At 40.4% G+C, this 26,970-nt stretch overlaps 1 protein-coding gene across 2 annotated transcripts; it reads left to right on the top strand.

Annotated features, from left to right (window-relative positions):
* The first annotated feature begins 15 nt into the window (after nucleotides 1-15).
* Nucleotides 16-26,261, top strand: CCNJL (cyclin J like). 2 transcript variants are annotated; one of them, XM_075056750.1, is made up of 5 exons: nucleotides 16-181; nucleotides 11,319-11,529; nucleotides 21,652-21,951; nucleotides 22,782-22,941; nucleotides 24,005-26,261. In XM_075056750.1, exons 1-5 carry the CDS (start codon nucleotides 104-106, stop codon nucleotides 24,450-24,452), a joined length of 1,197 nt encoding a protein of 398 aa, XP_074912851.1. In that variant the 5' UTR covers nucleotides 16-103; the 3' UTR covers nucleotides 24,453-26,261. The 2 variants fall into 2 exon arrangements, with proteins under 2 accessions (XP_074912851.1, XP_074912852.1); XM_075056751.1 differs by lacking the exon at nucleotides 16-181 and adding an exon at nucleotides 475-555.
* Nucleotides 26,262-26,970: the final 709 nt, after the last annotated feature.

Raw genomic sequence — 26,970 nt, 5'->3', positions numbered from 1 at the left:
GGCCGGGGCCGGCGGAAACAGCCGCGGGGCTTCGGGCCACTTGTCCGGCTGGTTCTCCCTCCCGGCAGGGCGGCCCCGCGTCTCGTCCCGGAGCTCCGGCTGGATGGGAAGGAAAAGGATGGAGGAGCAGTGGTGGAAGGGGGAGCTGGCGGCGGACATCCACCGGACCCTGCGGACGAAGGTCGGGTCCCACTTTGTTCTCCCTCCCCCTCGCTCTGCCCTCCGCGCTCTGCTCCCCGGCAGAACCGCCCGGGCACCGGCCCGCGGCTGCGGCTCGGCGGTGGCCAATCTCGCCTTCGGCAGGTCCCCCCGGAGCGGGTTCGCGCGGAGCCCCTGCCGGGGCTCTGTTCGAAACCAAACCTGCGAAAGCTGCTACCCAAAAGTACCTGCCTGCAACTTTTCAGCGGCTTTAACTTAGCCGGGGTGTTGACGACTCGTTGCGTTAAATGCTGACAGGGTGCTGGTGGTGACCCGCAAAAAATCAGCGTATCGTAGGATCTGGAGGAACAGCGTTGCTGCTCTTCCAACAGATCAGTGCTCCAGTTCGAGGAAAAGGTAGGAGGACCCTGTTCCCTGGCAGGCTGCGGAGGAGCTGAGAGATGTACGGACGTGGCTTGTAGTGGCTCTTCTAGAAGTTGTGTATCGTTTACTCATGGACTGGAAAACCAGTAAGATGTCCTGCAACAAGCCAAACAGTCCGGTCGGTGTTTGATGAACTGGTGTACTTCTACAGAGAGCCGGTAGAACTAAGGCTGTTGGTTTACTTTTCACGTTTCCTTAGGTAGACTCCCAACTTCAGAGAGGCTCTAAATGCGGTTAGCTAGGTAACGTGAGAGAGAGCCCTCAGCAAATACTGACTGCCTGCACTTGACACAGCTTTTAAGTTACTAAAGTTATGGCTAGCAAAGTTAGTGCTTTGGACATTCGGTTCCCTTTGTTTTCTTTACAGGCATTTAGCAATAAATTGTGTCAGGTGAGTTAATTGTTATCAGGTCCCTGTGAGGGGGTTGGTTTTTCTCATGTCCTCCAGCTGAGGCAGGTCTTCCTGGCAAGGGGGAGGAATAACTGAGAGAATCCAATTGACAGGGTGTTAAAAGGTGGGGGGAAGCTTTGTTTTTTGGTTGTTTTGGGGTTGTTTTTTTGTAGCGTATCCGCTACCTCTTAATCAACTATTTCATTCTTCAGCCTGCTTTCTGGATGCATCTGATGATTCTAGATTGCTAAAACAACTTATTTGTATATATGGATACTAACCTAGGCCAGCTGAAATGACAAGAATTTTTGAATTCAAGGAACCTGCAAAGAGGGAGAAGGATCTCTGGGCTGTTCTGCTGCTTCTGCTCTGAGGAAGGTCTACAAGTCTTACTGTGTGGACAATTCTAATCCTAATTCTACCCACCTTGTAAGGACGTCTTTTCTTTTTGAATGAAGTACTACATGAGAATCCAGAGTGCAAATATATCAAGCAAAAATAATCACAGCCCCTAAAACTTCTTTGGTTCACTTTCTGTGATTTTTTTTTTTTTCCTCCCCGAAGTAATACGCTGCAGAAACAACTCTTAAGTATATTGCCAAGGTTTGCTTTTCTGATGTCTAAAGTGTCAGAATTTACTGTAGAAGGTTGTGAAACTCCTCAAAAGGATCCTTCAGCAGTTTGGGAAGATAAGTAGTTTTGAGGTACTGAAGTCAGTTTTGTGAGCATGGACCAGTTTTAGGGATGCCTGTGGCCATTGCATAGAACAAAATAAGCCTCAGTAGTGACATCCTCACTAGAGTATTAGTGTCTTAGTGCGTTATTAGTGTACTAGCATGTTAATACTGGAATACAGGAAATTCAGGCAATGGTACCCCTAAGCCTAAATGACCTCTCTGATTTAAGGTACTTGCTGAGGAGTCCTAGTCTGGAACGGTGTGTGTCTCTGATCTTGGGTAAGAATAAACAGGCCTTAGCTTTCGCATGTAAATCTGACAGGAAAGTTAAAGATGCTTGTCAAGGAAGTTGAAATGCATGTTGCAGGCTAGCCCACTTCTTTTGAAGAACACGCTTAAACTCTGGGTTTAAGGTGAGGAATAAAATGCCCCTTTAAAATAACATAACTCTTTTCCTAAAACAACTGAAAGATCATTAAAAACACTTTTTTTTCCCCCAAAAATAATTGAGACGCATTAATGTAGGACATGTATGTCCTAGGTTTTATGTTAACAACCGGAAAAAATATTATGCCATCCCTCCCATCCCCCCAGTTGGCTTTGGAAATTCTTCTTAACCTCATTGAAAGTTAGTGTCCTTTGTGACAGATGTTGTGTGCAGTATCTGATGGATATGTTCTGCATGAGAGCAGATACTGAATGCGTGTGGTATACCTGGCTTCTAATTCAGAGAGGGCTGAAAGATGCTGTGAGGCTTTGTGACTTCTCAAAGGCTCTAGCTCAATGCAGAGGAAATTAATAGCCCCTGAATTGTCTGACTAGTAAAATATCTGCTGTGATTATTGGGATGTAGTATTCAGCTTAGCGGGACTGTATTGTGTTAGTTACTGAGCGTGCTGACCTAGTGGAGCAAAATGCTTAAATTCCAAAAGTGCTACACACATCCTTTGACTTTAAATGAAAGGTTAAAGTGTATCCCTGGATTAGGCCAGAACATTAAACCTGTTGCAAGACTGAGCCGGGAAGGAAAATAAAAATTGGAGCATACTGTGTGTGTTTGTGCTAGAAGAGCCTAACACACACCAAGCTGAAAAAGGTGCTGTGTGTATGCATTGATATTTTCTGGTACTTCTACAATGGCCCTGTGTAACTGTTAATGGAAAGGTGCTGGTTGTGCCTGGCAGCTGACTTCCATATCAAAAATCAGAGACCTCTCTGGACGTGGGACTACTGCAACATCTGTGCAAAACTCTTCTGTCTGCTTCAGTAGCCCTGAATATGATGCAAGTGTGGAAAGCTGAGTAACAAGTCAGTGTTGGCGTAGTTTGTTTGTTTGTTGTTTAAAGTTGAGGAAATACTTTGCTTTAGAAGGCAGCCTTGAGTGTCCCAGAAATAAGTGATATCTGTTTGCCATTCCTCCCCCATTTTTATGCTTATGTTGGGCTGTTTCCTTCCAGGATATGTTAATTTCCTGAAATTAATAAGAATTACTAGATCTGCCTGCATTTCCCTCTTTATTCATCTCTTGCATAGCTTCTCAGAGTAGGGCCAAATTTTACAGGACTTGTTCCTTGCGAATTTAAAAGGTTAATAATTGTAACTTGATCTTTTTAAAGGCAGTCCAAATTACTGTCTGCAATTACTTTCAGCCAGTTCCTTGCGAATTTAAAAGGTTAATAATTGTAACTTGATCTTTTTAAAGGCAGTCCAAATTACTGTCTGCAGTTACTTTCAGCCAGGTGAGGAGAGCTGATCCTCTTTCTGCTGAAGGCAAACAGTGCTTTGCTGTTAAGTGGTAAAAATGTCTGAGTGATTTCCTCTAGGTAAAAGCTCCTCCACACCTGACTCCCAGCTCCTCTTGGTTTAAAGATCTTAATGAGGAAATGCTGTTTACCATCACGGTGTGTTTCATTTTATTTTGACGTGCAACATTTCCCTTTGCTTTGTCCATGGTGTCAGTCTGGACTGCGGTCTCTGAAGCAGGAGTGTAACCCAAACAGGGTTTGTTGTATTCTTCACTGGTGTGAAGTATGGTGGTGTACTCTTCACTGGTCTTTGAGTACTGTCACCATAAATGCATTTCTTGCAGTTTTAAATCATCCTGTTAGAAGTAGTACAGGATCCTGTTATTAAGTTTTTTCACTAAAAGCTTTGGTAGAAACACAACCTCTTCCTCTTCTCCCTGCACCTGGCATATGTCCCTGTATGTATTTTCTGTAGTTGTGCCAAAGCATCTGGTTTACTTGACCTGTTGGTAGTGTGAAGGTCTTGATGTAACGGGTACTGTTTTATCTTTTAGCCTGTAAGTACTCTCTTGTCCTTGTTATTTTAAAAACTGGTCATCCCTTCAATGCTTATTTAAATGGTAAGTTTGATATGTTCAGATCTGCCTGGCACAGTCTGAAACGCAGATTGGTGCAGACTAGACAGTAACACTCTGAAGAGAGGGAAGGCATTAGAGTGTTGTGTAGATGCTGCTTCTGGGTTTTTCTTTTTAAAACGAAATCTAGATGAGAACTTCAGCAGTCCTGGATACCTGTGGACATGCAAAAGGTTTTGTGCTCTTTTCCATGTTGTTTAATAGAGAGGCTAAAACATAAACCTTTCACTCTGATGCATCTTTCCAGTTTGAATCAGCTGTAAAAGAAAGTAAGTGTAACAGGCATTGAGGTGTATTAATATAATTTCTTTATCCAAGACTGGCAGCCCAGCAACAAAAGTATAATCTGTTCACTTAACAGAAAACACACACACAAAAACCCTAGCTTTTGAAAATCAGCAACAATGCATTACTGGTTGCTAGCTGTAACTTGCTTATGTTATAGATGGCAGCATGTGCATGAAGCTGAAAGGAACAGGTGTCCTAATAAAGTACATGGTTATTCATGATCTCTCTTCTTTTTTTCTTAAAGTTGGAATTTCAGTCTTCACACTCCTTTCTCTGATCCTTCTCAGATTAGCTGCTGAACTTCTTAATACTTTGAAGAGTGTAAGAAGGACTTAATGAAAAGCTTGATAAAATACCACAGTGGAACATGTAAAGTAATGGGTTTTCAAGCACAATACTAGTTCAACTTTCCTACAAATTTCAAATGCCTAGGACTGTTATGAGGATGCTGAAGGGTGGAGTGGATTCAAGCACAAAAAGCTTTTATGTACAGTTGAAATACTGTCTTGGTCTGCCACAGGTTTTGTGTGTGACATCTCAGTGGTATGCCTGAAGCTTAAGTGTCTACACTGAGCTCAGATCTCAAGGAATGGAGCCTGTGTTTACCTGTAGATATCTTGGAAGGCAGAACTGGGTGGTAGGGGAGATGCATGAAGAGCACAGAATGTAGTCTGAGATGGCCTTTAATCTAGGTAAAAGGGGAAAACTATTGAAGGCTCTTTGAAAGAGTAAGTGAAACAACCCAGTGTAAGCCAAAGTCATTGAGTAGGCTGGAACTTGAGGTTCTGTTTTACGTGGCCAGGGTTCTGGTCCTTTGTGGGAGATGCACTTGAATTTGCTGCTCCTTTGGAGTGTGTAGGAACAGTGGTAACACAGAAGAAAATCTTAATTTATGGTGTTTCACTCATGCATCAGTGGAATGTATCATAAATCAGTAAGGGTAGCTGCTGGCAGCACTGATCTAGGCAGTGTAATGAGTGTGTTTAAGCTGTTGCTCTGTCTATCTGATTGGTTACTGTTGAATGAGGGGGGAAAAATAAAAGATATATTGCCCATGTACCCTTCCTTGTTAGAAAATCTCTGGATTTTAAATTTTCACTGGAAATAATGAGAGAAACTAACTGACATCCTTTTTGAAATGTGTTTCTGTCAGGTTTGTCTCTTACTCCCACATACTGAATCCAGACACTGTGCAAGACTGGCACTTCTCCTAAAATCTGATTAAGACTTGTCTAAAATGGCTGAAGGTTGCTTAAATAATGGGAAATGCCGTAACTTCCAGGACTCTGAGAGATATGGTTATGGCAGGGCTGAACAGAGGAGTAATAACTCATGCAGTGAATCCTAGACTGTCTGTTATTGCTGTATCTTCTAGCAGGTATAATCATAGGTGTCTCCGTGTTATAAGACAGCATAGCTTGTGCTTGCACACACGAAGTGAGTGTGGCTGTTTCAGAGACTTTCACCGTGGCCTTTCTGCTCTGCGAGGAAACACATCCTGCTGCCCATACCCGAAGAGCACTGCCCTGTTAGTTATCTTTGCCCTTCCCCTTGAGTTTGCATGGCCAACTTAAAGATAGTAAAAGCTAAATGCATCAGCTGTACTCTACTACCAGTCTGTTCACAAACACACTAACTCTTAACCTTTCTGACCGACTAATTAAATGGCAGTCAGCTGCCTAAGCATAGAAATGCTTACCAGCAAGTTTTGTATGAGTAATTTTGTTACTGGAAGGCATAGTGCTGCAGTCTGTGCAGAGGCAGAAGGATTGTTCCTGTGGGGGAGAGAGAATAGCATGACATTAGTAGCAGCATTAAATTGGTAGCATGCTACCTAGTCTGCAGCAAAGGAGCATGCAGAGTGCTCTGAATTTTCAGACTGCTATTAAAAAATAGCATAGTCTAAATTTTTCTTTGTATATCACCTTCTTGCCCCCATAAATAATGAATTATAGAGGACTTAGTTTTCAGTGGTTCCTCATGTGCGGTGCAATAATTATATCTAAGAGATCAGTTTGGCACCTTTCTTCCAAAGCTGGAAAACTGTTTGGTTAGAACACAAAACAGGAAGGAGTTTGTCTCTTTCAAAGAACAACTGTTAATAGCCTGCTAGATAAGCTTTCTCTTTATTTTTCATCTACAGGCATTTCTTTTTCCTGTTCTAATGCCAACAACTTTGCAGTATCTGTTGTTCATACTATAGGAATTCTTAAGGGTCTGGTGGAAGTCACATACATGCTATTTTTCCAGAACATGCAACATACAGAGAGTGAAACGATTGCCAAAGTTACCATGGTTTTTACTAGTTTTTTTTATTAATTTGGGTGCCTTATATTGATACCACACAAATGGTGTCTTGGGTTTATATACTTTTCCCCTGGATTAATAAGAATCATGGAGAACTTGTCAAAACTTAAGTTATATTTCACTGGGTATCTTTGTTCATCAGCTGGAACCTTTTTTTCAGATTTTTGAGTTAGGATCAGTGGTGAACATGTGAGCTGTGGTAGCAGGGGCCATACACTGGATTCTGTTTACATATCCAGAAAGAGAAGTAGATAATAAGATTAAAAAAGAATAATAATGAGAGGAGTATGAAGTTCATACTAGTAAATGAAGCTTGTGTCTGTGTAGGGGAGTATTGCAACAGCTGTTTCTAGATGAATAGGCTTTACTGTTGCCGAGTAGCTCTGGTTCAGGTGCTTCATTTTGCTCCAGAAATGAGAAGGTGATTTACCTGGCTCTTCACAGAGTACGCAGCTCTCTGGAGATGCCCGCCTGCAGCAGCTGGGTATCTTGCAGCTGAGACAGCTGGTGCTGAGAGGAGGAGAGCAGTAAGAAAGACCCGAGCTGTTGCAGGGAGTCAGGAGATGCTGCGTGTTTGACCTGTGGCACAGAACAGATCCTAACTGAAGTCCAAGTGCTCTGAAACCAGATTCAGTTAACATCTCCCTGAATTTCAGAACCCGAGGCATATTTATTACAGCATTTCATTTTCCTTGTCAAAAAGCCTGTGAGTTGTTCTAAAATACCTTGATGAATTCCACTTCTGTTCCAAGAACTGATCGTTATTAGTGTGACTTATTACCATAATGTCACATCACTTGCTAACTTTTCTACTGCTAACTTTTTTCTCCTGGCTGCTTGTCAGTTCATTACTGGCTTTGTAACAGTGGGAGAACAGTTTTACTGAAAAGAAATTGGACAGAAAAAATGTATGCGTGGAATTTCTTGCCATGTTGAAAACCAAACCATCTGATGTGGTACTCTGAAGATAAGTGCTGGGTAGACTGGCTTGTACCAGCTGCTGCTTTAAGGGACCTGGAGGAAGTGATCCTGTTAAGTTTTCTTCCTCTCCACCTTAATTGCTGTTTGGCTGATTAGTTCAAATGGCCAGTGAACACCTAGCCTTCATGTGGCTACTCAAAAGCTTTAGTTTAAGTCTTGTTGCCTAGCGTCAGCTTTAGGTATGGATTCTGAAGGGCATTTGCTCAGCCCAGTTACAAAACCATCCAAACCAGACAAAATCTTGTCTCCTGAGCTCAGGTACTGGCTGGTGCCAGCTGAAGTGCTCAGGTGATGGGCTGTGTCTCTGCAGTGAACGAATGGCTCATGCCTGGAGCCTGGCTGTCTTTCAGATGTGATTGCTAGGAAGATTTGTCGTCCAACACCACTTAAAAATGTTTACATTGATTCCCGTCTTTTGGAAGGTCAGGTCTTGAAGCTGGTAGGAGGTGGCAGCCTAAAAATTTTCTTCACCCTTAACACTGGCTCTCAGTCCAAGCCTTACTTTTCAGGTTCTGAGATTAAGCAGTGATCCCTTTAAAGTCTGTGCTGTGACTTTCTGGAGGCTTTTTTGTGGAGAGACACCGATCAATAAGTTGAGAAAAGCTTGTTAAGTAATTTCCAAGACACCTGTGAGCCTTTTATGTTCTGCTGCTTTTAGCATTTCAATGTAGCAATTGCTGAGTAGCCCAAAGCAAAGTTGTTGAAGTAGATACAGATGAACGGGTCAAAGATAAGCAGAAGCAGCACATGAAAGGGCAATTCCAGCAGACAGCAGGACTCCTAGTTTCTTCTGTGTTCCTCTACTGGAGATAGAAGAAAAAAGAAGCAATGGAAACGATTTATTTTATTCTTGGTCCCCCAAAGTTAAGTTTTTTCCATATAGTTGTATCTGCTGATCCTGCATCACTGTGCCCAAAGCAGCAAAGGCATTTTTTTGAATTCAAAGGAGTAATTTTTTTTTTTCCCTTGACGAACTTATGCTAAAGAACCCTGTGGGGGGTTGATGGTACCAACTGTGTTGGTAACCCTAAGCCTGCTATTCAGCTCTTGCATTGTTAAACTATGTACCCCTCGCTTTCCTTTAAAAGAAAATCTCATCATTTAAGACTGATCTATCAGTGTAAAAGCAGCCCTACTGAACTACTTATTAGCTGCTTCTTGCTATGTGGTGCAGGGCCAGGCTCTTCCCTATACACAGATAATTACCCTGGATCAATTAATACCTAGGAACTTGATCTTGTAAGAAACCCCAGCACGTGGCTGTGTTCCTCCTAACATTAATCCTGAAGTTGAACCTTCTCTGTGCTGTCAAGTCTCGTTACACGGAAGCCCCCGTGGGTGTGTTTGGGGAACAGAATGAGAACGCTTCTCACTTACACCCTTTACTAGTACCCGATTTCCAGTAAATAAATTAAAAAACCAAAAGAAAGCAGATGGCTTACAGGGGAGTAAATGTCTGTGTTAAACCAGTAGCAGAATAATCCTATTGGCTTAAATTCAGTGCTTCGACTGGTCTTCGAATTTTCTAGCGCAGTGGGCTGAGTAGGGGTAGTTCTGGCTTCTGAGCATCTGAGGTTCGGATGCAAATCTCCAGATCTCACCTTTCCTTCTGAGCCTCTAAAGCTCACCCACTGAACTGTAACATTTGGACTTGTCAGATTTTTTGACTAGATGTATATAACTGGAGTTACTCTTTATTTCTTGCCTTTGTTGTTATGGTCTAAAAAGCAAATTTCACATTAAATATGTATCCTGACCTCAGAGTATACAGTATAATTTTGCTGGGAGACTTAGCTCCCAGGAAACAGGAAGCACATTTCAAAAAATAAAACTTGAAGCTCCTACCAGCCACCTAGAAGAATAAAATATTTCAGAGGTAGAATTGCTACCTGATCTTATGATAGCTTGGGCTTTGTATAGACATATTAAAAAAAATGCAGTTATTTTAACTGATGTAAGCACTGAGCTCGAAACCATTTCTGCCAGAACATTCATGTTACAGGTACGCTATGAATTCCTGCTCTGAACCAGTGTATGTCAGTTGTACTGATGGATTGAAACCTCTGTACATGAGGCAATCGAAAAATCAAATTTATGGGGCTTTTCTGGGTATAAAACAATCAGGGGAACATGTTCCATTGTCTCCCTGCTTTGTAAATTGTTACTGGTGGGCGATTTCTTTATAATCCCTCAGTGAAGGCTGTCCCAGGTTTCAAAGGACTGTTTGCCTGTCCACAGCATGTGTCTGTTCAGCCCGGAATGTGTTTTTTTCACTGACTTTCTTTAAAAAGGCCTGGGAAGCAATCATCCATAACAGCACTCCGCTTGCTGTCTTTGTAAGCTGCTTCTCATTCTGGAGCCTCCCTGGTTTCCAGTTATGTGTGCCCCTCTGAGCGTCATTGTGTAGCTATTTTTTCCTTGATAAGTTGAACCTCCTTGTGGAATGTCCCCTTCCAGGGGATGAAAGGAGTGTGGGCAACCACTGTGCTGCCTGTGCAAGGTGGTGCCTCTTACTTGTGTAAATGGGGTAGCCAGTGCAGGTACTTCCCCTCAACACTTTTTTTTTTTTTTTTTTTTTTAAAAAGTCATGATTGATTTAGTAAAATTACCTGCTATGTAGTGCTTTGTATGCCACACGTCTATCTTGCAGCACTGTGCTACTGCTAATTTATTTTCAAATATATGTAATGCAAAAATGCTGTATTACCTTGACAAATTACTGAGATAGATACTTTGCTGAAACGGTGTTTTTCTAATCCATGCCTATCAACATGTATTCAGCACATTTTAATTAAAGTCTGGCCACGGTAATTGCATTAGTATATGATCATGTCTAAAGTGAGAAAGTGTCAACTTTTAAGTGGCATTAGCTTGTTGCAGGTATTCCCAAGGATCTTCACTCCTTCCCTTAACCTACTCTTTGCATAGTGGCTACAAACCTGTGTGTAAAAACCCTTGCAGGTGAAGACCTAGCATAGGTAGACCAAAACCTTATATAATTCTCCCTTTAAAATGAAAATTCTTATGTTACATGTGAAATACAGTCTGTCAGTTCAATAATTAGCTTTTATAATACTCAAATAGGTTACTACAGAACATACTCGAATTTGCTGTGATTAGAAAAGTCTAATCATTCTCCCGTTGGTTTTTTTTTTTCTTGTTAATGCCTACTTTTGTTTCTTGCTGCAGCCGTGCACCATGTGATTATTTTTTTAATATGTTCAAGGTAGATGTTAGTTATTCTAAAGACCTATGCATTTTTTGGCACAGGATGTAGTAACTTGGGCAACTGAAGAAGGGCCAATATCAGAGAAACATATCTTGACCTTCTTGCCTATGAAACTCTGTTAAAACCTTACTTAACAGTCTGATCTGGGTGAACAAAATTAAAAAGGAGTCCTTCAGGAACAATTTTCATGGCCAAGAAGTTTGGTGGTCTGTAGAAAGCAACAGCAAGTTGTTCTTGGGTTAAACTGTAATTTAGTGTTTGACTATGTGTTTAATGCTTGTGAGGAAAGTGTGTGGATGACCGAAGTATTAGAAGTTAACTGTCAAAACATACAGTAATCCAGCCCTGATTCCTGTGTCAATCATAGTGTTGTAGCTGCTAAGCATCTGCCATAGCAGGTGGTGGGTGTTGGTTTGGGATTCCAGCCACTGAAATGGTATTTGTTTCAGTACCTCTCTTTCGTCCCTTTTTTTTTCCCTATAGGAACTTAAGTTGCCTATGTATAAGGCTCATTCACCACAGATTGGGATGCGCCGATACTTCATTGATCTCTTGACTGTCCTCAGCAACCGTTGCAATCTCTGCCCCACGGCCCGGCATCTTGCTATCTATTTATTGGACCACTTTATGGATCGCTATGATATCACGGTCAAGCAACTGCACATCATTTCATTTGCCTGTCTTCTCCTAGCAAGTAAGTTGGCTGCTGTATATTAAGGCTTTTTTTTCTGAGCAGATGGTTGTTTTCCTTATATATCATGTGCTGTTTTCTCTATGTTGACAGTTTCCACCTACTTAGGATAAGGCCTAATGAAGTCCAAGTCAAGGCATAAAGCAGTCTGTTAATACACTCTGCTCAAATGCATAGCTTGCACTACCCATTTATATGCTGGTGTTAATGAGCAGAGGAAGTTTTGGCAGCTGAAGCTGGGTCAGTGGATGGGGACAGTAAAGATCAGGGGGTGATGGTGTGGGAAGAAAGTGGCAAGACTGGGAGAGGTTAGTTCCAAGGAAGAGTTGGTAGTAGGGAACGACATCTGTGTAACACGCAGCCTCTCCTGGAGATCTGTCCTTGGACAGTCTGTGCCTCTGTTGTGATCGCTGGGCATAATCAGTTCCTTGTAAATCACAGGTTTCTTATACAGGGGCCAAAGGAAAATTTGCTTCTTGAGGCACTTAGTGGATGTGTTGATGATGCTGGAATGCATATTGCTTGTTTGGGCTCCTACCAAATAGCTAGGCATTGCTGCTTAATAGTAAAGTTTCAGTATTGGCATCCATTTAGCAAATGATCTTGAACATTTGTCGTTAGTGCTTTCTTGAAATCTTCTCTGCAGCCAGTGCTGTGCAAGTGGGGGAAGGCGAGACTGGTGGCTCAAGGAATTGCAGTCTACCCCTGCAGACTCTGTTTCTAGGTTACAGAGAAATTATCCTGCCATATGGGAGCCATGTAGAGCAATGCACTATTGTGGACAACAAAAGTTATGCAAACTTGAGCATTAATGGCTGAAAAGTACAAGTAGTCATACTGGTTAAGGTAAAAAACACTATGGAGAGCCAGAAGCCACTGAGGGAAGAAGGTGATACTATATGTTTACCCCTCAGGACTTGGGATTGCTGCTGCTTTTCCTTGAATCCGCAGAGATAATAGCAAAATAATAAAAAACCCCATACACTTAGTATATTTAAGCATTGCTGTCTATCCGACTCCAGCGAAGATGGTGAATTATGTGGAGCAGTTACTGGTTCATGTTGCAAAAAAGGCCAATATTGAAACTGGAACAAAGAAGAATGTAAATGGTTGCTGTAGGTGCAGTCTTACAGCAGCTTAAGCGACACTCAGATATTGTAGTTCTGCTGACCTGAACTTTTCGTTAGCTCCTTCAGACCAGTAGACTGGCAGAAAACCATCCCAGCTGAGGAGTTGTTTTCTTTATTTACCAGAGAGGTATTTTTCTGAGGGGTCAGACAAGCTTTGGGCTCATGCAATGGAGGGGAGAGGGGCTGGGGCTGTTTTGTAAATTGCTATGAAACTGTACCCTGAATTTCAAACACATCAGACTGAATGAAATACCAGCTTCAGGTAGCCTGGAGACTGATGCCTGCTCAGAGGTGTACTCCTTCAGCTTTCAGACCGTCTCTTTTTCTTTTTTTGGGTAACCTCATAACTACAAGATGCCTTGCAGCATTGCTAGTTTTTTGGGTTTGGTGGTTTTTTTAATTATTTTCCCAAGTGCATAGATGAATGTTACCTTCAGGAAGAGAGAATAGGATTTTCTTTAGATAAATCTGATACTTTAAGCTATACTCCTCCATTTTTCCCCAGCATAAAATTGATGCTTCAACAGTTCTTCTAATAACTTTTCATTTGGATTTAGAAGAAGAATTCATAGCTATAGGTTATGTTTCCAGTGCTACGCAGATAGGATGAAAATAGTATCCTCAAGCTTTGTATGAATTGTCAGAGTTTGTATACTGGTAAAATCTTGGGCAGATGTTCACTATATCAGATCAGGAGAGCTGGACTGCTGACTTCTGTAGGTTTCAGGATTTAAAAAGAAGCAAAAAAGCTTTCAAGATTTTCCTTATGTAAGTGACTGAAGTAAAATGCAACTTTAGGCCAACTCTATGCAACTGTGAAGCAAAAGGAAGTTCACAAACTGCCCTATGATAACACTAGAGGGAAATGTTTTGCAACTTCTGCCTGTTTAAAAAAAAAAAAAAAGGCAATTTGCTTAAAAGAACAAGCCTAAGTCTAGTGGGTTAATGAGTGTGAGAATCTTTCTAAAATTAAGATTAGAGCAATGCAGTAGCATGTATACATCCTGACCTGGAATTAAATCACCCCTTACAGGAAGGGGAAAAGGTCTATTACCGTAAAGGCAGCTGTCCTACCAACATGTAGGAACAAAACATTGAAAATTGAACTAAAGCAGCTTTGCACAAAATTAATGCCTAATTAACTTGTATAGATAATGTTTAAAATGGTAGGGCTCAGTTTGGAGACTTTTGGGAGCATAGTAAGTTCTGTTGTTTACTGTCTGGACCATCTTAATGTGCAATAAGGATATTCTTTTTTGGTATGTGTACTTCAAAATGATGCAAGTCAAGTCAGGAAAAGCCACTTTACAGTAAATGGGGATTCCTGTGTTTAGTTTGTTACTTTCAAAATTACATAAAATGGAAGAAAACTTGTACTATGTTTTTTTGTTGTTGTTGTTTTGTAGTAAAAGATTCTGAGTAAGTCAGAAGTATTGACCTGAAGTCACCTAGAAGGTTCTCATTGTAGTGAAGAAGAATAAAACTAGTCCCTTGCTTGTTGTTGCAAATGCACTAATTAGAATTTCCCACAAAGCATTACTGTAGGAAGTTGCACAGTTTTTCAGCAGAGAATTGTGGCAAACATGCTCTTCAGGCTGTGTTGCAAGACACTTGTACTTCTAAAAAAATTTATACCTTCACTGTGGAGAGCAAAAAAACTAATTTTTTTTTTTAAGTAGTTGTGGTGTTTACATCATAACAAGATGAATGTTTAATGCAGACTGTCTTTCAATAATTGTTATAAGCACATGTTGAGAAACTGGTTTTTTCTTCCTGATTGTTTCCTTAGAGAAAGAGATTAAGGGTAGTGTGCAGACCACAAGGAAGATGAGGTGTAGTTAGAGGCAAGATTACTTATTCCCACTTATGGTAAGTGGGGGTTTCTTGAGGGGTGGGAGGGTAATAATAGAGAAGCTTTTAGACACACAACTTTTGAAATGGAAGCAACAAACTTCTAAGCTAAATGCAAGTCAAGGACAATTTTTAAGCTTAGAGAAATTGTTGTAAACTTGTGTTTAGCTTTGAAGTTTGTTGCTTCTATCTCGGATCTAAAGGATCTCAAAAACTTGTCTCTCCTTTACCTATAAACATTGCCATTGCTTATTTTTGATAGCATACGACAGCAGTGCTCTCATGATGGAGAACATAGCATTTTGCTAGATGTCATTTAGTTAGCTGGAGCTAATTTCTCTTGCTGTATTCTAGAAATGCGTTTTGACTGGCTCATCGGTTTCTCCAGAGGGGGAAACTAAACTGGATGATGATAGTGCTTCCCACTTCAGTGGTAATTGTGAAAGAGATGAGGGAGTGAGAAAATAATACTGTTCCAAAAAAATTGCACTAGCAGCCAAGTAATATTCAGCCTGGACTTGTGGCAGTTGAGAAGAATGTGGGTGTGCGTCCCTCAAATCATCCAGTTGTTCACTAGCCGGAAGATGTATGTTTCTTTGAAATATATGCACAGTGTGATAATTGGAGAAGGCCTCTGGAAATTCCTGCCAGATAGTTTAGCTCCTCAGAACAGCTATAAAAACTTTGAAGTTTACTAATGTCATCAATGGTTGTTATTTCCCCTGAATCAGTTCTGAAAAAGAATGGTAAAAACTGTTCACAGTAATCTAGAGGTGAACTGACAGCTATTGGGGGAGGGAAGGAAAAGTGGCTGGAAATGTTGATGTCACAGTTACTTTAGGAATGTATTTGGAATATTTAGTCTGCCTCTTTCACTTGCATTAAGGGAGCTTTATGATCTAAATCAGAATCATAAACTAAACATGTTTTTGTAATACAGAACGACCTGGTCTACATGGATGTTTTGGCTAGGTACACAATTAGAAGACAGAGGACCTCCTTTTGATGTCCAGCTGTGGTAATACAAGAGATTGTAGGTTCCTGCTGCTGCAAGATCATTAGTGAAGTCCAGTGGTTTTAACTGCTCAAGATGATCCATCTATCCCTTGCTTGAAGCAGACTAGTGATTGCTCAGGTTGACTGCTGTCAGGTCAGGGAGATGCTGGCTTTTGGTCAGAAGTAACGCTGGGCATCTAGGACCGGTGGTCTTCAGGCAAGCCAGCTGGATCTAGAGCAGGATAGTTACCAGTGCACCTGCACAGAAGCCAGGATTGCTCTCTTTGCACCAGGCTCTGGATGGATGCTCGCTTTGCAAACAGGCAAGTGACTGAAAAAGTTACTACTTTCCTTTTCTCCCCAAACATCCCAGTGCTTTGTGTAAACTTTGATTTTACTCCAGTCAAATCAGCTGGCTTTCAGTAAGTGGATAGATCTAGTTTAACTAACATTTTGCCTGAAAGGAATTGAGGAACTTTCAGTTCATCTCACCTGGCAGCTGAGAAGGCAGCCCCTTGTAGAGGAGCACTGTTGAGCAGCAGCAGGTTGTAATGTTCTGAACTGCAATTCATTGGGCAATTTATTACAGAAAATGAATGTGATATTTTAAGGTGCTCTAGCCCTAAGCGCTCTGTTGGAAAAAGGGATTGTGTAAAGATATCCCATCTGCTTTAGTGCTACTTGGCTCAAATTGCCTGCTGAAAGCTGTGCAAACCAGCTGCCCCAAAGTAGGTGAGATGCACTGATGCAGTCCGTTCAGATGGTCCAGCTGCAGGAGCAGTAAACTCTGGGGAGAGAGCGAGCACCTGGGCAGTAAGTCTTAAACTGCTGTCACTGTTTCTTCTGTGGGTTTTGTACCTGCGGTATACAGGGACTGTACCGTTATGGTGTATCAGTATAGCTAAAGCAGTGCGGCTTTTGCGTGTTGCTGTAAAATCCTAGCTGGGTCTTAAAAGCTGTTCCTTTCTTCTCTGAAGAGCTAACCCTCTTCAGTAGCGCGCGCTTCAGTACCTGATAAAAGCAACATCTCTCTCAGCCATTCAGTGGCATTGAATGTTCCAGCAATTCTAGTTCTTATGGCCCCTCTTCCTCAAGAGGGTTCTGCTGCTATGGAGACATGATAACAGTTTTTAAATTTGAGTATTTTTTTTTTTAAGCAAAGCTAGCTTACTGTTCAGCACATCCAGTGCTGCATTGCTTCACAGAGTACTTGGGTACTTCTTGTGGTTTTCCTGGCTTTACTTTGCCCAGCTCCTTCATCTGCCAGTGTATCCTCAGTAGCCGAGTTAAATCAGGACAATAAAGGAAATTAGAGCAAGAAAAGATGTCTGTGCTAAATGGGCTGAGTTTAGGGCATGGGTAATCCTTTATCACCTAATTCCCCATTGACTTCAAGGAGCTGTTGTCGGACATCAGGCAGCTTTTCTATTGGACTGTGCTTTGTGATCCATATTCCTTTTATTGTCTCACTGAGCAGGTAACTGTTCTGATAAAGACAGCTGAACTACTTATTTTGAATAAAAGATAACAGTGGGTTGTCAGTCCAGGATATAGATTAGTGCAAAACTTAGTCTCTAGTCTTTTTTTTTTTAATTTATTTTTCTTTCCCTGCTGCTGTAACATGTACAGAATATTTTCTTTAGTAAATAAACTTTACTAATAGTAAGGCATTAAAAACTCAGGTGCCTTGAACTAAGTGGTTTGTGTGTGTGCTAGGTATTGTACAGACAGATGAAAGACATTGCAGAAAAAGGAATTAAGCAGGCTATCTCTAAAATGGTCTGTCTCTTTCTTGCCTTGCTTAGAGGACAGTTAGAAGCCATGTTTCTATCGGAGGGCAGCATTGGGAGAGAATCTCAAAAGTTTGTTGTACCCCCTGCAAAAATGCAGGAATAAAGGAAAGTAGTCCTTCAGCTGTGAAAGCAGCCATAGGTCTGTTCTTTATGCTAGGATAGATGGGCTTGACTGGTTTATCCTACTTTTGGATTGATTTTAATTGTTTATGGGACAAAAAGTACTTACACCTTAATGACTCTTTAAATTGGTAGTCCTTTTTGTTCCTTGGTCTTCTCAAGGACTCTGAAAATGTAATAAAACAAATTGCCTGCATGGCCTGCTTTTGTTTTGCTACCCATGAAAAACCCAAGGAAGATCATCTACCCAACTGCCAGTAATCAGTCTCAACTGCGTGCTGCATCGCTAGGTGTGACTCTTGCCTCCTACAGTGGAAAAATCAGTTCTTCAGGGTACATTTGACAGCAGCAATGCTTCTCTAAGACCTTTGTTTTTTCCTAGTGAAAAGCTGGCATGGATTGATAGGCTGTTTTGATAATGTGACAAATGTACTAATGACATGTACTCTTTGTAACTTAAGCCTGTTCCCCTTGACAACAGGACTTCGGCTTTCATTCATCAAAACAGAAGTGTGAATGTGAAACATAAAAAGCACTCACTTTTTTTTTTTCTGGGGGAGCATCTGATTGTAGAATTCAGAGTGGGGCAGAACATGATCTAAAGTAACATGGCAAATCTTTGCATCATTAATTACAGTAATACTACACACTCTTAAAAATGTCCCATGCTGCCCCAGTCTATTTAGATTTTACAAAAAAAAGTTGGTCACAAATGTAAACCTAAATTACATGTTCATCTTATTTTATTCATCCTATTGATGTCAGTAGGCTTCCTTGTATAAAAAATTGCAGCATCCATATACTACTTAAATTAAGCATTGCTTCAATGGCTTATGATTCTGTTACCTCAAAACTGTTTTTGAGGGCAATAGTGACAACTAAATGGTTTTATCAGTAACTGGAGCACAGAACACAATAGCAAACTTTTAATTTGAGGTGTCTACAGTGGCATTTCAAAAGCATGCAAATGACTTGTACACAATTCTCATGAACTTCAAACCACAGACTCCAAGTGATAATGTAGCTGAAACAGCTTTGTTTTTCTTCCCAAACCCTGATGTTGATTAAACCAGTCAGTGTTACTTGTTTGGTCAATACCAGACTTCCAACTGTCTTGTCTGAGCCTTTAATATTCTTGCAGCAATTGTATTGGAGGTCCTGGTTCCCTCAGCACAAATATGCTGTGCATAGAATCTCAGTTTCTGGTGTAACTGAAGGAACAAAAAAAGGAATAGTATATTCCGATATCTTTAAATTAGGAAAATTGGGGAACTGGAAAAGGACACACTGCATTTTAAAAACATCTTAAACTTGTTCTTTCCCAGTTTGCTTCTGATCAATTTTGTCTGATGGAATGAACTAAATTCTGTTGTCTTCTCCCGATTTCAGTTTAAAAATAGGGAAGTGCTTGGTGAACTTGGAAGCAAAGTGCTTAGGTCGAGGTAGAATAGGGAAAGAAAATGTTATCAAGTTGCTTGTATGTTGCTTTGGAAAGTAGCTCATATTCAAATTTTACCATTTATTTGAAGTAAAACTTCTGAGTTGATTTATCTCCCTCCATTCCCAACTCAGTTTTGGAGCCTTTCTTCAACTTACCGAGCTACATTTATACTCTGTGTCTCCAATCTGCTGCAGTGGCTGCTCTTATCTAACATTAAAGCTAGGAACTAGTGTACTGGAAAGCAAAAGGGGGAAAACAATAAATAACTAGTAATCTAAATCACTAAATTTAGCTGTTGTAAATTATTTTTAACTTAAAAAAAAAAATTATCTTGGTCAAGTCAAATAGCTTTGCCCTATGTTGATATGATACCTTCCCAACACTGCTGTGCTGGTAGTCTGCTCTCTAGACTATAGTCTGACCTTTTAAAATTTCCAAGATTGAGTGGGAAGAAAGAAGGAACTGGACCTTTTGAAAGCCAGAATGACAGATCTTGCCCTTAGTTTCCTGGGCATGCAGTGGTTTCTCCTACTTCAGCTAGCATATTCCTTCAATTTCTGTATTGGGCTGTGACATCACCTTGGGGGGTGGGGAACAAAGGGTTAACTTTTCTCTCAAATTTCATTTTTCTTAACCAGTTCTAAATTCAGGTGACAAGGAGATACATGAACATGTGTACAGACTCCTGGATTTTAAGGGCTTTTTCACTGACAGTGTGCCCACAATCCTTTCCTGCTCTTCATATGATGGATGAATTTTGTTTTTCATGATTATGCTCTTTTATGGTGAGGTGGCTGCTATATTACTTTTAATGCATTTCATATCCATGATACCTGAACAGGCTCAAAGATGGAAAATCCATTTTTAAATGTGTTAAAAAGACATTTAAGCTGCTAATAGTACAGAAAATTGTCAGGTTTTTAATACACTGGAGACACTGTGGATAGAATTGGTATCCTAAATGGATAGCAAGATCTTACTTCCTTTTGAAATAATTTTCTAGTGCAACACGCATTTTTATTGTTTTTAGATTTGGTGAGAATACTCTGAAGCTATATGATATCCTACTGTCTTGTCAATTGGTCTGTGTTGGTGAAGGAGGACTCTTACAGAGGCAATGGAAGGACAACTGAAGCAAGAATCAATTGTGGAATATATGCCCTCAAGAACAAAGAGGAAAAATAACTACAGAGTACTCTTTAAGTAGCTATGGATTTGGATTTTGCAGCAGGGATGTTCTTTAAGCTGTACTGGAAACATTACTGGTGATTGTTTGTTGCTAGCTCTTGAACAAGGAGTAGCTGGAAGATAGGTCATTTTTGGCTTGGTAAACCAACAGTGTGAATTCAAGAAGACTTAATTGTTACTTTACTGCAAACTTAAGAAAACACTGTTGCTTTATTACTTGATAGATCTAATCCTGGGAATCAAATCTGATATTGGATGCTTTTTATGAAAGAAGGCTGAATAGACTTGAGATTCTGTTTTTCTGTACAAAATGACAGCACATTGTAGCTACTGATGAAAACTGAGTCATTCTAGAGACTACTGCTGTTTCAGTAGGCTGGTAAATACAACTTGGAAAAAGGTGCAGCTTTGCTCAGCTATCTTGACTGTGAAAATGTATGCTCTCTTCTAACCCCATAGGAATTATTTACGTTAATCACTTGGTTACAGTGTACTTCTAGCCTTTCGGTGACCTTAGCTAACGAGGCCCTCCAAGACAGGAAGGAACAAAGAGAAATTCTGAAGCAGCAAGGGCAAAGGTGGTGTTGCCCAAGGGTTTTTAATGTCTTCCTTTTTGTAGCATGTGCATTTAGCTTCCATACTGTCCTGGTTTCAGCTGGGATAGAGTTAATTGTCATCCTAGTAGCTGGTACAGTGCTATGTTTTGAGTTCAGTATGAGAAGAATGTTGATAACACTGATATTTTCAGTTGTTGCTCAGTAGTGTTTAGTCTAAAGTCAAGGATTTTTCAGCTTCTCATGCCCAGCCAGCGAGAAAGCTGGAGGGGCACAAGAAGTTGGGATGGGACGCAGCCAGGGCAGCTGACCCAAAGTGGTCAACGGGGTATTCCAGACCATGTGACGTCACATCTAGTATAGAAACGGGGGGCAGTGGGGAGGGGGGACGGTGGCTTGGGGACTAACGGGGTGTCGATTGGCAGCTGGTAAGCAATCGCACTGTGCATCATTTGTATATTCTAATCCTTTTATTATTACTCTTGCCGTTTTATTAGTGTTATCGTTATTAGTTTCTTTTTTTTCCTGTTCCATTAAACCGTTCTTATCTAAACCCATGAGTTTTACTTCTTTTCCCCAATTTTCTCCCCCATCCCACTGGGTGGAGGGGGGAGTGAGTGAGAGGCTGCGTGGTGCTTAGTTGCTGGCTGGGGTTAAACAATGACAAAGGAGCTTTTTTCCCCTCAATATTAGATCTTCCTTTGCCATATTTTCCCCATACTGCTTGCTTTCTTCACACTTGACTGAATGCCCTTCAGAAAACTGCTTCCAGTTATTGTCAGAAAAACTATCTGTAATCCTAATGAGTTTATGGTCTGAGTTTTGGCATCAATACTATACAAACAATTAAACAAACAAACCCATAAGAAAGGATATAGGAATATGTTGACCAGTCTGTTGCTGCTTTCCTACTTGTGTCACTGTACTTCCTGTCCATCTTTAAAAACCACCTTTTAATCATTAGACTTTCTGGTTTGGGGAGTGTTCTCTGTTGGCTTTTGGCCACTCAATTGTAATGATAAATCTTATCTGAAAACCATCTCTTCTGGCAGGTAAATTTGAAGAAAAAGAAGACAAAGTTCCAAAGCTGGAGCATGTAAATAACCTGGCATGCATGTGCAATGTGAATGTAGTATTGAACAAGAAAGATTTGCTTAGAATGGAAATGCTGGTTTTGGAAAACTTCAACTGGAACCTCTGTCTACCAACCCCAGCACACTACATTGACTACTACCTCTATGTGTCCATTGGTGAGAATGACCTTCACAATGGCTGGCCGATCACCTCACTCACTAAAACCAAAGATTTTCTGGAGAAATATGCATATTATTTCCTTGATTTCTCAGTGCAAGGTAAGAGGCTTATTTTTCTGCTAGAATGATCTTCCATTTGGCGAAAGGCAAAAATCTGAAAGAGATAAGGGCTTTAAAACTTGTCATAATATGGATTGCACAAAATTATCTGTGCAGAATGGATTCTCTTTGCAGTTATTTCAGATGGCAAATGGTACAGTGTTCCTTCCTTGCGCACAAGCCTCTTGTCTCTTTTCAGAAATCCGTAGATGAGATCAACTTTTTTCTTCAGCTTAGAACGCTAATTGGTGAGATTGTCAGAAATGGGGTCTAATTTTTGATCTGTCATGGAGTATGAACTACTGTCAGTTGCAGACATGATATTATGCAGTTCAATGTCTGAATCTTTTTTAATGATATTTTTTAGAGTCCTGTGTTGCAAGACATGACATATTTAGAATGATGGGGCTTTTAATGATTTGGTTTGCAGCATCGCTTCCAATATCTGCCTGTGTGAGAGGCAGTGAACTGCAGCATCCTCATAAGCTAGGTTCAACACTAATGTAAGTATGTGTGTAATTGTCAATACCTAACTTTGCTTCAGGTGAGATCAGTCTACAAATTTCAGCATAGTCTATTTCATGGCTTTTTCTGAAATGAAAGAAACTACAGTGAAACCTTGATAGTAGTTATGAACAAGTGGTGCAGAAATCTTCAGGAAAGCTTGATCCAGTTTTGAGAGACTTTTTTCTGGTCATGAGTTAATACTCAGAGATGCGTGGAACAAAGTTGTAGATTTAATTTTGTCCTGTTTTGCCATATATACACATAATAGGCTCACTGCAGCGATTAGTAAGAGCACAATTCTTGCTTGCTTTTTTCTTTTGTAGATCACACTTTCCTCCATTTTCGTCCATCTCTGATTGCTGCAGCTTGTGTGTGCGCCTCACGTATCTGTATGCAGATTTCTCCTGCCTGGACAACACAGCTTGAATTGCTAACATGTTATTCCTGGGAACATCTTGCCCAATGCATCGAAATGATGTTCATGTAAGATCAGAAAGAAAGTAACCTGTTTGTCTCTTAGGAAGATGTTAATATTCTTTTTTTTTTTTTTAAGTAATTATTTAGCTAGAATTAAGATAGTACAATGTTACACCAGTAATTTCCATCTTCGGTTTGGGGAGAGGAATAAAAGGCAAAAAAAATCAGGACACTTTATCAAATACTGTATTTTAACAACATTTGCAATGCAGAATGGAGTGCACAATTCAGTGTTCATTATGTTTTCTTGTACTCATTGTCTATGTGATTGGATGGAAGCTTTTATGGGTGGTGGTTGAAAGCTTTTTTCCCTTTGTTTTCTCATTGTACCTGCAATATACTTGCTGCAGAGAGACACCAGTGTATCTCTAACATCAAGAATACAGTAGGGAGACATTTCAGAACTATTCTTTGGGTTTTTTTCCAGTAAAGGACATGGCTGCAATGCATCAATCCTGGTCTGGTATGTGAGCACATACAGTCTTAATGGAAAATAAAAAAAGTTTAATAGAATGATTTGGGTTGGGAGTGATGGTGGGCCTTCTGAATTCCTACTTAAAGCAGGGCCAAATGAAGTTAAATCAGACTGCTTGGGGTGCTGCCTAGTCAAGTTTTGACTATCTCCAAGGACGGAGACTTCCTAACCTCTCTGGCAGTGCTTCATCATTCTCATGATAATCAAAAGCGTGAAAATGTTTCTTCCTAATATCTAACAGGAATTTGCCTTGTTCCTTTATAGCTATGCATTTTAATACTCTGCAAGTACCTACACAGAGTATTTCAAAATGTCTTTGTGTTGTGGACTTAAGGTTCCAAGATAACCAGCCCATCAGTAAAAACATACTTGTGATGCAAAATGATCCATAAACCTGATGTTAAGTGTGCGAAGATCGCAGCAGGATAATTAGAAATTAATTGTGGAAAGCAGCTGAGGATTACCATATACTGCTAGAGCTGCTAGAGCCAAAAAGCTGATGATGTAGCTGGACTGGTGAAAACTTCAAGACGCATGCAAGCTCTGTGAACTTCTCTCTTTGATAAATCTTACTTTTTTTCTTTTTTTTTTCAGATATTATGAGAATGACATCAAAGAAGCCAGTAACCTAAAAAAGCAAGTAACAATTCAACATCAAGAACAGGAAGCAGTGGAAAATCTGAGCCATCGCGCTACTACTCAAGTTCTCTTCCAGCAATCTAGTTATCACCCTTTAGCCCAGCATTCAGCTACACTTTCCCAGTTCCAGTCGCCAGTGCAAGATTTGTGCTCTGCTTATCGTGACTCCTTACAGGCCCACAGGCCCAGTGGTCTGCTCGCTGGGAGCGCTGACAGCTCGCTGCACTCCTATGCAGCTCTTCAGGCCGGCCTTCGGCCATCTGCCCAGACTCTGCCCATCCAAACGCCCATTGCTGTGCAGGTAGCGTTAGGAACAGAGCCCAGACACTGCATTTCCACGGCTTACGGCAGTAGTTACTTCAGTGGTCATCACTCATATACAGCTGGGTGTTTCGATGGATAAATATTAGCAGAAGAAAAAGGTGAACAGAAGCTGAAGAAGAGACCCTGTATGTGATACAAGATGTGTATCTGAAGGAACAGTAATCCTTATGACTCGTTCAGAGGACATTGGTCTGGATCCACCGATCACTGGAACCTGGGTGCCTTTCTGCTGAGGGCTGTACCTGTGGCTTTTAATGAGAGAGAGAAATACAAATCCATTAATACACCTCATTCAATGCCACTTTGAGAGGCATCTGCATAGAAACCCTGTGGAGATGACTTCCTTCTAGTCTTCAGTTAGTGACTTGTCAGAGTTGGCTGAAAGCTTGTGTTGAAGAGTTATTTCAGGCTGGAGCATTTGTTGAATTTCTGGCCAAGTAGCAATGTCCCTAGAGATGATGTTGGAAAACACGGAGTGCTCTCCGTCTCTCCCAGTGACGTGTCACTTGAACAGTGGCAGCTTATACTACTGGAAGTTTCTACTAAAATATACTGAAATTGGTATCAGTTAAATGTGAACTTAGTTTATGCAGAAATCTATGTGTAGGACACTTTCCGTTTTCTTTGAGCAGGAGTGATAGTTCAAGAGTAAGACTTCAGAATAAAAGGAAAAAAAGAAAAATGGGCCAGAAGACTATCAAGCATTTTTGACTTAAAATTCTCTTGGAATCTAAATGTGCTGCTGCTGAACGGAACATCACTCTGCCTTCAAGTATTTTAGAAACAAAAACAAAACCTTAAATCATCTCTTGGATCTTTAATGTTCTGCTGTTTTTGAGACTGGAGATTATTGTTAGTAAAACTCTTCATGAGCTTTATCAGGGATTTAATGTTACTTGAAGAAATCCTCTTGGAAAAACTCTTGAAAGGTTCATTGCCTTCAGTTATTTCATCTTTTGAGCTCAATGACTTGTGGCAGTAGTTCAGGCTCAGGACAGAGGAACTGGCGTTAATGGGGGCAGAGATGTGGAACTGGTTAACTTTACTGTGAAATTAGAGTTTGATTGCAGTGCTAGACAATGCTGACTTAGTTTTTTAAATACCATTTTAGCATTCTCGCGGAAAGTGTAGCTGGTAAATTGAAGATCCTGTTGCCTCCACACCTACTGTCACATATCCAAAGGTTTCTTTCTCAAGGGAAACCGGGGATGATTGTTCAAAAAACTGTATAGGTGGTTTTTTGTTAATGTAGATATTTACAAGAAATGGACTTCTGCAAATGTGAAACTTTAGTTTTGATATATGCAACCACTATATTGTAAGTTTGTTTGAAGGCAGTACTCTTGGTTTGTCTTTTCTCTGAAGGTTCTCAGGACAGCAATACAAGTAATGTGCAATATGCTTTTACTGACTTGGGGCAATTTTTTCAAGTCATGTCACAGTGCTGTTTTAAATTATATTTTTTAGAGAATTGTTTTTAAGGGTGTTTTAGGGTGGAGGGGAAAAACTGGCCTGCATGCTAATATGTGTTTGTGTAACTGTCTTCTGAGAATGCAACTTTTGGTATCAAGTTAATAATTTCTTCCATTCTGCAGGCTAGAGGAATCTTCTTGGTTTATTAAAAAAAAAAAAGCAAACTGTAAATGAAGAGGCAGTACTCTTCAGAAATTAGTCTAGAAGTTTAGAGAACTTAGTTCATTTTCTGTTGGCTTTGTATTTATATTAAACTTTATTTTCAGAAGACTTCAGTGTATTTTTTATGTCATTTGACAGATGTAAAGAACAACATATATGTGGCGGTACTGTTGCACAGTTTTTATTTTTTTTATCATCCTTATAATTTGCATCATGTGCAGTGTTACACTTTGGACCGCCATCGTGCTTAATTGTGAAAATACTTGCTAAGTTCCCAGTGAAGGTTTCCAATAAACAAGCACACAACTGGAGTACCCTCTTTGTACCCTCCTTATTTTTTTTTTTCCCCCTAGTGTTCCTCCTTAGCTTCTAAGAGCTAGTCAAGAATGTACATTTATACCTTAAAAATACTTGATCTGAGCACTCAATATTTTACAGAAGAGTGGTAGGACAAATGTGATGGAAAGGCCTTGCCAAATAATAAATTGTGAAGGATTAGGCAGATAAGGAATTTGGTCACTGCACAAGAAAGGCAGAAAATGTGCAGAGACAAGGTAGGGACATAAACCAATATAAGAACAGATTGTTCCAGCTCACGTGGCCAGTGTGTCTTAGGGGTGCCATCTTACCTGAGGAGATTGAAAGGCTGAACAGGAGAATGCAGTTGTATGTTCAATCTTTCTTCTGGTAACTGTATTTTCTAAGAAGGAATTGTCCATTGACTTCTAGGTTCTGATTGTGCTGTTGTATCATGGGTGGAGTTGGGGCAGATTGAGTCTCACAGCAGACCCTGACAGGGAAAAGATTTATGAAAATTTGAGTTGGCCTAATACTGCTTCGATTGACGGTTCTCTCCAAAATGCTTTAAGTGTTTGTGGCAATTCCACACATTTGATTTCTAGGAAATACTTTTTCATGTGACTTTTTTTTTTGTGAAAACATACCTCCTCACGAAGAACGAA

The sequence above is a fragment of the Buteo buteo genome, chromosome 24, assembly GCF_964188355.1.
Source record: "Buteo buteo chromosome 24, bButBut1.hap1.1, whole genome shotgun sequence".
Lineage (NCBI taxonomy): Eukaryota > Metazoa > Chordata > Aves > Accipitriformes > Accipitridae > Buteo > Buteo buteo.
Note: the sequence above shows the minus strand (reverse complement) of the source record. Positions and strands in the feature narration are given on the sequence as shown.